This window comes from Micrasema longulum, unplaced genomic scaffold (genome assembly GCF_059751315.1).
Source record: "Micrasema longulum isolate JH-2025_06_02 unplaced genomic scaffold, ASM5975131v1 h1tg000731l, whole genome shotgun sequence".
NCBI classification, from domain to species: Eukaryota; Metazoa; Arthropoda; class Insecta; order Trichoptera; family Brachycentridae; genus Micrasema; species Micrasema longulum.
Window position 1 is genome coordinate 117122 of NW_028277926.1, and position 11853 is coordinate 128974.

At 34.5% G+C, this 11853-nt stretch overlaps 2 protein-coding genes across 2 annotated transcripts; both read right to left on the bottom strand.

Annotated features, from left to right (window-relative positions):
* Positions 1–269: 269 nt before the first annotated feature.
* On the bottom strand, positions 270–4871 carry LOC148279333 (uncharacterized). The gene is made up of 3 exons (XM_088230108.1): positions 4737–4871; positions 3544–3994; positions 270–1541 (listed from the first exon to the last, which is right to left on the bottom strand). The coding sequence occupies exons 2-3, from the start codon at positions 3968–3970 to the stop codon at positions 742–744; spliced, it is 1227 nt and encodes a 408-aa protein (XP_088086234.1). The 5' UTR covers positions 3971–3994; positions 4737–4871; the 3' UTR covers positions 270–741.
* Positions 4872–5418: 547 nt separating this feature from the next.
* LOC148279334 (uncharacterized) lies at positions 5419–10310 on the bottom strand. Its single transcript, XM_088230106.1, has 3 exons — positions 10264–10310; positions 9792–10192; positions 5419–8508 (listed from the first exon to the last, which is right to left on the bottom strand). The coding sequence occupies exons 2-3, from the start codon at positions 10156–10158 to the stop codon at positions 6440–6442; spliced, it is 2436 nt and encodes an 811-aa protein (XP_088086232.1). The 5' UTR covers positions 10159–10192; positions 10264–10310; the 3' UTR covers positions 5419–6439.
* Between the last annotated feature and the right edge of the window lie 1543 nt (positions 10311–11853).

Consider the following 11853-nt stretch of genomic DNA (forward strand, 5'->3'; position numbering starts at 1 on the left):
AGACATAATACTTTATACGTATAAAATAATTAACATATATTATTTTTCAACAATATTTTGAGTTTGTCCAAATTTTTGTAGACAAAGACTGGATTCAACTCCGTGAGGAGCTGTTTATATTAACATATAAAAACAGAGATGAAGAATATTTAGGAGAAGGGAATATAGAAGTCTAGGCATCTACAGGGCTTATGATCAGTCAATGTTATTATATTACCTTCTCTTAAATGTTCTTCATCTCTGTTGTAATATGTTAATACATTATTTTGTATTTGTTGCTTTAAAAATTTTATTAAGAAGAAAAAAACTCAACAAAACCAGATAAAAATGGTCTAAAGAAATGTTTTTTGAAAGTAAGAAAATAGAGTAAAATAATACAATTAAAATTAAAGAATAGCCATTTACTTGGATACATTTTAAATATAGGAAAAAATATAAACACACAAATAAATAGGGTGTGCTCATAAATGTAATCAAAACAAGAAAATTTCAATTCAGAGAAAATAGAAATAGTAAGAAAATAACAAGTACATTTTAAAATTAAGGTCTAAAAAATTCATAGTTCTTAAATGATGTAGAAAATAAACTATTAAACAGTTTAACATTTTAAGTAAATATTTTTAGCGCGGTGTTTTAATAAAAATTCATAAAAAATAATACGGAATAAGTCGGATATTAATAATTATTTGATGACATTATTTTTTTTAAAGACATAAATTTTAGCATTTTCCTAAATTATTCTTAGATTTGTGTAATTTCTTCAAAATGTATCAACATGTGACTCCTTAGACTTTTCTTTCGTGTACACGTATAATTACATTGTGAGCATGAAAACGGTTTCTCACTAGTGTGCATTGACAAATAATGACGTTTTAAATCACAGTTCCGTGAACACGTATAGCTACATTTTGAGCATGAGAACGGTTTCTCGCCAGTATGTTTTAACATATGACTTTTTAAATTCCCTCTTTGCGTGCATGTAAAACGACATTGCGAGCATGAGAACGGTTTCTCGCCAGTATGTATTAATACGTGATTTCTTAAATTACCCTTACGCGAACATGTATATTCACACTGTGAGCATGAAAACGGTTTCTCGCCAGTGTGTGTTAACATGTGACATCTTAAACTGTCTTTTCGTGTACATGAAAAACTACATTGTGAGCATGAAAACGGTTTCTCGCCAGAATGTAACAACATGTGAGTTTTTAATCTAGTTTTCTGCGAACATAAATAACTACACTTTGAGCATGAAAACGGTTTCACGCCAGTATGTTTTATCATATGACATCTTAAATGACTCTTCAGAGTACAAGTAAAACTGCAATCTGAGCATGAGAACGGTTTTTCGCTTCCGCTTTTTTGTGAACTTGTATAACTATGTTGCGAGCATGGGAGGGTTTTCACCCCAGTACTAGGCAACACTCGTTTATTACAAGTATTTTTCTGTCCTTGTGTATATTCACACTCATGTAGTGGTTGTGCGCTATGAGATGGTAGATTTGTACTCTCCGGATATAATGGTGGTGATTTTGTAGTACCTGAAAAGTAAAAGTGTCAAAATTAACCTGATGGGAAGCATTGGACTACCGTTTAGCGGATAGCAGGGATATCAGGGTACTTGTAATATACCGTTATGAAGGGCTAGAGCAATATCACCTCTACAGCGCTCTTAGGAGCTCGTTACGCTATATTAACTCTACGTGTACACACCCATATATATTTATTTATTTATTCATTCATATTTTTTGATCACAGACTATAGTTAATAATAAAAATAATGTGACCTTACTGGGGTTTCCCGTGCCGAGGACACTTATCAATATACTTTTTTTTAAATTACATATGAGAATAAACAAAGAAGACCAACTAAAAAAACAAAGATAATTAACAAATATTCAGACAGTTTTAAAAACAAGGTATTTATGTACATCTACATTATTTATATTACAAAACACACTGAAAATAACAAAAACCTAACATAACCTGTACACTTGTGGAGCAGTTGGTTCAGTATTGGTATGGGCAAATGAGACAATCCATTTTACTTCTACCTAGCTCCACTATTCATTTTTTTCAAGCCTTTTTAAACATTTTCTAGTGGAAGTAGGTTATAGATTTTAATTGAATAATACTCAAAATCCTTTTGTCTGAAAGTGGTTTTAGTTTGTATTTGTTTAAGTTGTCCATGTGTTGAGGATCTAGTGATTATATTATTTGTATGTGATGTATTGTGGGGGTTATGTCTTTCATTTGAGTAAGAGTAGTTTTTTAATCTATATGTAAGTATTATTTTAGCGGATAATACGTATATGGCACATTTGCTAGTATGAGGCGTTCGAATTTATTTGCTACCTACGGGGCCCTGGTTAAAATGTTGCATTTGCCTATCGTATGTACCGACATTATTCCGGCGCCAGAATAACAACTGAACTGGGCGTGTGTACATGTGCTTTTTATATTCTCACCACGATCGCAAATAAGATATTTTGCAATCAATAACTATTAAATCGACTGTATTGTATAATTCGTTAAGAGCCCCTGCTTCCTGACCACAAGATCTGACCTGATCCTGACTGCCGCGTCAGAAGTTCCAGACAATAAAGGTGCTAGAACCCAGAATACGATAGGTAATTGCAGTCATGGTATTTAGGGTTCTGTGGCAAAGCAAATAAAGGATAACGCATCCCGCGAACCAGCAATTCGAACTTTCATCTTCTAACGGGCAAGTAGCGCGATCAGGAGCAGAACTAGCATAATTTATTTAATTAAATTTTTGTACATAATGTTAATTGTAATTTCTTCCAACCAACCAATAAAATGAAAGTTTTTTTTATATAATTCAAGTTACAAAACATATTGTGTTTATGTACGGTGTGGAGTGTTGGACACTGAGGGAATTTGAAAAGAAAAAAATCAAAGCTTTCGAAATGTGGTGGATTCCGTGGACGGCCAGGCGAACGAATACATCTAAACTCTAGGAATTGGACATAGGAGAAAGACTAACATCCGTGTGTGAGAAAAGAATCCCGCAGTTTTTTAAACATATTTCCAGGGGGAACTCCGATAGTTTGGAGAAATTTTTTTCCCTGAGAAGTGTCAAAGGGATATGATCGCGTGGACGTCAACCGACAAGATGGAGCGGCACAGTCACTGAATTATCAGAATCATCTCTGACGAATGCCTATATAAAAGCACAAGACCGTTCCAGATGGAGGGAGACTGTCCACAGACGAGCCATGCCTAGAGTCAGGCGTAATCACCATCCTCAGACATGAGGCGCGGATTGAAGAGAGAGAAAGAAAAACAAAAAGATCCCATAAAAGCATGACCTATGTGTACATTTACAAAAATCATTAAAGGCTATCATAAAACAAAATGTTGAAATAATTGAGAAGAAAGTAAGTGAAATACTATTGAAAATGACATTCTGATATAATTATTAGATACAAAACGCCATTTTGATGTATCATGTTCCTCAAAGAAAAAACTCAACAACTAAATTCAGAATGAAAAAGAGACAGCACAATTTTTTTTTCTCACCTTCAGTGTTGCAAAAGGGTTCCTGTTTTGGAGGGAACTCAATTTCGATTTCCTTAAATATCTGATTATCACTTTCTATAATACACAGCTGCTCAGTACTGGTCCCCGGTTCAACCTTTACAGAAGAAACATCTGGCTCCTCGCTTCTGTGGGGACTCAGTGCCACTTCCGCAGCACGGGAAATATCTCCTTTAAAACCACAAGTCCCCGGTTCAGCCTTCACGGTAAAAACATCTGGCTCCTCGCTTCTGTAGGAACATGACTGGAGTTCTACATCGCTAGTCCCCGGTTCAGCCTTCACGGTAGCAACACCTGGTTCCTCGCTGTAGGGAAAATGCGGCCCTTCTCCAGTATGATAAATATCTCCTATTTTGCCAGTCCCCGGTTCAGACTTAACACAGATTGAAGCGAAATTTATATGTTCCATAGTCTTTAGCTAGAATACAAAGATCTGAAAAATATAAAACCAATTCATTCATCGCGTAGTGCAAAAGAGATTTTTAGGCACCGTGTTAAAGAGATAAACATATTGAAAGTCATATGTCAAAATATTAATGAAATTTTAATGCACCTGCACAAAAATATTAACTAAGAAAATTATTATTATTTTGCCTCAAACATACACCTCTATAGCAATGTACCTTTACCTTTTTTCAGGCTTTGCCAACAAAAAATAGAAAGATTTCGTCAAGCACAGGCTGTTTAGAAAGAGCTATTAAAGAATCGTAGAATATTTGTAAGACAAAACAGCTTCGCAACAGATTTGTTTATTGGTTTGATGATTTGAATAACATGTAGATTTTAATTATGAAATCAATTTCAAATAAATTTTTAATTTGTAATAGCATTACATAGTAACAACTTATTGACGATTACAGGAGATTCAATCAATCCAGTGTAAAACAATAATACTAAACTAAAGCATTCGCAAGCAAACGTACGATCCAAACGCTTGCGTTTGTCTGGACCTGACGAGCGAATGGTGGTACCTAAACGTGTATTTTCGATATTTTTTAAATGGTTGAAACTCTATAAAGACAATTTTCATACAATGCAATCTGTCAGTTGATCAGATTTTAAATGTTTAGTTCTATGGTAAAAACTATAGAACTTATCCTATCAAAATATACTTTATTTATAATCTACTAGTTGATTTCTATGCATTTATTGTAATTTTCAAATGATTACATTACCATAATCTATATCTCCATACCGGGACGTCATGAGAAATGTTTAAGGATGTCACAGCTTTGTTGACGTTGACCAAACCCGGCCAAAAACATAATATTCGATTCCTAGTAAAGCTTATAGGTACAACAAACTTATGTTAATTACCCAAAGCCACTCCTTTGTCGGTAGCGAGAGAATGAATACTTAACTGAGGTAAAACTCTCGTTTAAAAAGGATAACAACACACACCTCAGGAACTGTCAGAACATGGAATGGCGGCCATTTGAAAATGCTGCAGACAATGTTGCCAGTCTTAAAATCTTATCTCTTAGAATGTGACATATCAACTACGGGATGTGCAGATTGAATGGTTGGTAAATTAAATTTCACATATAGCCCAGGGAGCTCAATGTCTCTGGATATAAACTAACACTAATATTTTGTGCCGTCCTTTCCCATCAGAGGCAAGTAGTGTTGCTAACGCTTGATGTTCAAATTGTATACCGTAGTACCTACCTACTAACAATCCTTCCGCAGTGACTTGATTAAATTGATGTAGTTTGTTACAACCTTTCTTCTCCCGAGAGGTGTAATAACTGAATATAATTCAAATCTATTAGAAACTGTATTTAATTGTTGAGCAAACTTCATTTTTAAAAGTGGTAAGGTGGTAGAGAGGTGGAGAGAAGTAAAAACAGGTATATAGTTATGAATTTAAGTATATTAGTTAAAATGGTTGAAGGCATAAAACATAGCAGGTTATGAAACAAGAAAATTTGCTAAAAGCAATATTTCCCCCGGTATAGCCAAGGCCGAACCCTAAAGTAAATCAACTCGTCTTTATTGAGGATTCAGCGCTTGGCTTACACATACCGACGCTATTAAATACTTTTTTTTTAAATACCTTATAATCTTTTACAGAAAATTTTATTTTCTATTTCTTATATAACACAAAAATATTATAACTGTCTATTTATTAAAGGAGCGAAAATTCATAAACATTTCTTTTATACCCACGAACAGGCCATGCCTTTGTAAGATTTTTGTTTACTATTTTAACTGTTAATATGTATTTTATTACAATGTAATTATCCTTTGTTGATATTTTTTTGATTCTCTATTTTACCTCTCATGTATATTGTAAAAAAAAAAAACAGAAAAATTTCAATAAAATAATAAAAATATACTATCAAATATTCGGCATAAATTTATATCCAAAACACAAATAATTTTAACAAATAGTGGCTTCCATAGTTTCCAGCGCGTCCTAAACACACACATAGGTTCCGGGTTCGATTTTCGGTGAGAACACAAAAATTAAATGTGGTTTTACTCAAGCATGTTTATTCTCCGCTGTAATTGGGTCTTGACTGTTGCGGTGAAAAAAAAAAACATTTTAGCTCCAATACCAATACATTCCATCTCTTTCATACTATTGTTGATGTATATATTAAACAACCATGATGACACGAAACATTCCTGTTTTACGCTTTTTCAGATCGCAAATCCACGCTACTTATAGAGAAATGATACTGCTCGTATAATTCGATTTTTTACTACATGGCAAATAACACGACCTGACATTCAATTCTAATTGCTTTTTCATACGCTACCTCAACATGTTTTTCCCTAAAATACTCTCAATTGACACAAGTCAAGTGATAACCTCAGAATGATTTAGCTTATGACTACTTAAACGACTCTTTTGGGAACACGTATAAGGACATTAAGAGCAGGAGAACGGTTTCTCAGGAGTATGTTTGGATATGTGATTTTTTAATTTACCTTTATTTGAGCACGAAAAGTCACATTCCGAGCAACGGAACAGTTTTTCGCCAGTATGTACCAATATGTGACTTTCTAAACTACTACTTCTGTAACATGTATAACTACATAGTGAACATGAGAGCGGTTTCAGGCCAGAATGTACCGACATATGAATTTTCAAGTTACCTTTCTGCGAACATGTATAACTGCACTGTGAGCATGAAAACGGTTTGTCACTGGTATGTGTCGACATGTGAATTTTTAACATACTTTTATGTAAAAAGACAAAGTTGCATACAGAGCACGAAAATGGTTTCCCGCCAGTATGCGTCGACATGTGAAGTTTAAAAGCTTTGTCGCTGGAACATGTAAAACCACATATTGAGCATAAAGATGTTTTCTTGCCAGTATGTCTCCACATGTGACGTTCTAATTCTCGGTTCAATACACACCTATAACTACATTGCAGGCATTTTATCGGTTTTACATCTGAATGCCTCAAAATATGATATCTTAAAACACTCTTCACTGAACAAGTAAAACTACATTGCGAGCATGAGAAAGGTTTCTCGCCAGTATGTATCCGCAAGTGACTTTTTAAACTACTCTTAGATGAACACGTATATTTACATTGTGAGCATGAAAAAGGTTTTTCCCCAGTATGGGTCAACATGTGGCATTTCAAACCACCTTTTAATTTAGATGCAAAACTACATTGTGAGCATGAAAACGGTTTCTCGCCAGTGTGTAACAACATATGACTTTTTAATCTTGGCTTTTGCGCACATACATAACTACACTGTGAGCATGAAAAAGGTTTCTCGCCTGTATGTCTCATCATGTGACTTTTAAGAGCACGGATTCGAGAACATCTATAACTGCATTGTAAGCATGATAATGGTTTCTCTCCACTATGTATCAACATATGACTCGTTAAATTACCCTTCATTGCACACGCATATTTACATTGTGAGCACGAGAACGGCTTTTCGCCAGTATGTTTTGCCATGTGGTTTTTTAAAGCACTTTTGTGTGAACATGTAAAAAGACAAAGTGAGCATGAGAACGGTTTCACACTAGTATGTTTTAACATATGACTTTTTAAGTTTGTTTTTTGTATACACGTATAACTACATTGTAAGCACGAGAACGGCTTTTCACCAGTATGTTTTAACATGTGAATTTTTAAACTACTTTTTTGAACACATGTATAACGGCATTGTGAGCATGAAAACGGTCTTATACTAGAATGTTGGAATATGTGATTTTTTAAAGTGCCTTTATTTGCAAACGAAAAGTTGCATTCCGAGCATGTGAACGGTTTTTCGCCAGTATGTACCAACATGTGACCTTTTAAATGATTTTTTCGGAAACATGTATAACTGCAAAGTGAGCACGAGAACGGTTTCACGCCAGAATGTACCCTCATGTGACTCTTTAAGTTACTTTTAAGTGAACATGTATAACTACACTGTAAGCACGAAAACGGTTTGTCCCTGGAATGTGTCAACATGTGACTTTTTAATTTGCTTTTGTGTAAAAAGACAAGGCTACATTCTGAGCACGAGAGCTGTTTCTCACCAGTATGTGTCAACATGTGAACTTCAAGAGCACCGTTGCTTGAACATGTAAAATTACATTTTGAGCATAATAATGTTTTCTCGCCAGTATGTATCCACATGTGACATTTCAATAGAAAGTTCCGTGTACACGTATAATTACAAAGTGGGCATTTGATCGGTTTGACATTTGCATGCCTCAATACGTGAGTACTTGAATTACTCTTCAGTGAACAATTATAATTAGGTTGTGTGCATGAGAACGGTTTTTCGCCAGCATGTATTAACAAATGAGGTTTTAAATCACCTATCCGTGAACATGTATAATTACAATGCAAGCAGGAGAAGGGTTTCACCACAGTGCCAGTATTTTTCGGTGGTGTTTTATATTCACACTGAGATAGTAGTTTTGAACTGTGAGGTCGTAGATTGATACTCTCCAGAGAAAATGCTATCGATTTGTCGGTATCTGAAAAGTAATATTAACACTATAAGTATTGGGCTACCGTTTGGCGGGTAGCTGGGACATAAGCGTACTTGTACCTCTTACCAGGGGCTAGAGCAATAGGAAGGAAGGCCTGCGCGCCGACAGCGACCCTAGAGGTAGAATTTGCTAAGAAGGGTTTTCGGAAAACGGTGTTTTAAATTGCTCACTGTTTTTCTTTCGTTGTTTGAGTGCGCGCTGCATTTTTCAAATTTTATAAATGTTGTTTAGTGTGTGAGAGTTCACATTTCTATAAGCTGAATTCTGGAAGTAGGTATATGTAATCCAAATATACTGGGAAAAGAGATCAGTTGGTATGTTCCCAATAATTATACTAGAGCGAGATCTCACGCACTGTTTTACACCCAGAAGCCGTACAAAGGCAAGTCAGAATTCACCCATAAAAAGGGGAATCTGATTGCTGAATACGGATCTATTTTTCTGTACATATCGGCAGTTTACCAGCTATCTGTTTTCTGTTAATTAATTTCTAACAGTCTGCATAACATTAGATGAGTTTAACAGCCCGTAAACTGATGCAGCCTACAATTGTTAAATAAACAAATATATCATGTTCCTTTCTGTGATTCGTTTGTTAAGAAACATTTCAATTTCACTAATCTTGTATACTTAGAATTGTTACTTTATATGCGAAACGTAAGAAAGGCGCTTAAATTTACGGGCAGTTTTGGAAAAGGGCAGGCGCTGTTATATAACTAACATCATTATGCAGTATTAAATATTCGGTAATATTGCATCTGTTTAAAACAGAATGTTGAACTGATTGAAGAGTAAATAAAAAAAAAAATCATTATGAGAAAGCACGAAATATTGATATGTTCCTCAAAGAAAGAACGCAACAACTTAAACCAGTACCGCGAAACAGTCCAATTTTGACCCTTTTTGTAATTATTTATTTATTTAACACTTTATATACATATACAATAAATATACATATAAGGGCGGGCATATTGCCTTAAGGCAATTTCTTCCTACCTACCCAAACCGTTCAGTTTGAGAAAATTATAAATACATGGACATCTTGAATCTTACAATTTTATACAAAAATTAAAAGCAAAGATTAACAAAAATAAATATATGTAATGTCTTTCCTCCTTAATGTACCAAATTTACCAAAATCAAATGGAAATATACTTTTTTAAAGGTTGAGCATAGATAAGACTCTTTGGGCAAAATATCCATCAAGGGCAAAATTGGACGGTTTTGCGATATGGAAATAGGAGGAGACACTAGAAACTTATTCTTACCTTTTGTTTTGCGAGAGGACTCTAAACATTCTTGTTTTATATCAGGATAATCTATGTCGATTTCCGTAAAATTCAGTATATCACTCTCTTTAGTATACTGTTGTTCGGGACTGGTCCCCGGTTCAGCTTTCACAGAAGCGACACCTGGTTCTTCTTTTCTGTAGAGACATGGCGTCCCTTCCTCGTTAAGTAGAACATCTCCTTGTACATCGCCAGTCCCCGGTTCAGCCTTTACGGTGGCAACACCTGGATCCTCGTTTCTGTAGGAACATGGCGTACCTTCTCTACTATGAAGAATATCTCTTTCCACATCACCAGTCCCCGGTTCAGACTTAACACTGGCTGAAGCAACCTTTATCTGTTCCATAGTGTTTAGCTCAAATACAAAAACCTCGCATTATCTGTAAATTAATCAGTCGAAAATGTACACGATGGACAGCAAGAGAATAAAGACCTATATATACATACATACCTTAGGAACTGTCAGAAGTCAGAACACTAAATGGCGGCCTATGGGAAAGGCTGCAGCAATGCTGACAATGTTACCAGTGTAAAGGTCTTCTGTATTACGCGCTTTATGTGTGACATTCAAACTCTTTATGTGTGACATTCAAACTAGAAGATAAGAAGGCGCGTAATTTTTTTCATATATTTTGGGCATTTTATTTGATACCAATTGTATTTTTTATTTACCCAAAACCTAATTTTTAATATAACAGTTCAGAGTCGTCTACGATATATTGGCTACAATTCGAAACGTCCAGCAAAAAAAGTAAAATTGACACCATAAATTATGCAAAAATGGAAAAAAATACAGAAATCAAAGATTAATTTGAAAAATTATAATTTACAAATATTCACCAACTTACTAAAATGGCTAATGAAGCTATTGCATTTTAGGTCTGCTGTAGTGACGATAGTATTTTCTAAGTATTGACAAATAAAGCACAATATGTGAAGAGAAAAGTCGTTGAAAAAATGTATCCAGCTGCAAAACTCAGACGGTTAAACATCCAACGTCAGTAATGATTTGGTCCGTGATATGTGGTAGAGGGATGGGACGACTGTATATTGTTGAAGGAATTATAAATCAAGTGCAATACAAAAATGTCTTGAAAAAAAAGTTTTTGCCTCAATTGGCAGAATGGTTTTTTCCAGATGACAAAATAGCTTTATGCAAAAAATAGGGAACTGTGTCAAATGGCTAAATTTTGTAATTTTACTACAAATTTCGATAATCAATCAAGCTTTTTTTAGTTTGGTTAAATGTTTATTATTACAAATATTGATTTATGTTTTTCTTGTACATATATTTTTGCTGTCTATTGTTTGTGTCTATATCGTTATTCCTTTCTGTTGGTGTTGTTTTAATGTTTATAATAATTTATAAATAAATTTATCTTGTTTTTGGCCGACGTTTTGGTAGGAGGATAGAGGGGAAAAAAAAATTGTTTGTGGATTGCCTTTAAACATAAAATTTCATCTGTGGTTCAGCTGTCAAACACTAAGCAGATCGCATCCAAGGGGGGTGGAACTCGACGCCATCTTGTTGCACTGGACCTCTATGCTACTTACAATCAAACGGATGTTTTCTCTTTCTTTTTTACAGGAGCGAAGAGATAAGCATATAAAAGTTGTATGAAAGAAAACGAAATGACGTTAATGTGAAGTAGAATGATACTTGAAGTAGTATGAATGAAACAAAAGAATGGAAGATTGTTGTGACTTATTCTAACTGTCGATTCGACTTGCTCTGATGAGTTATCGTCACAAGTAAAAAAAAACACAATTGTATTTAGACTTTTCATTATTTTTAAATTTACAACGTTCACCAAAAATGCTTATAGTGTTAGGTAGGTACTGTATGTACAAGATTGCCATTCCTTTCCTTCGTATTTGAATAAGGAAAGCGATTTTCGTGAATGAGATGGGTATGGCGAATACTTCAGATAATAATATTCATTTAAAAAACGTGTTTTAGTTTGGCCACTTTTTTCAGTCCAGGGCGAAAAATAAAAGGATCTTAATTTGCGACTAATTGATATATAATCCAATTGCTCGA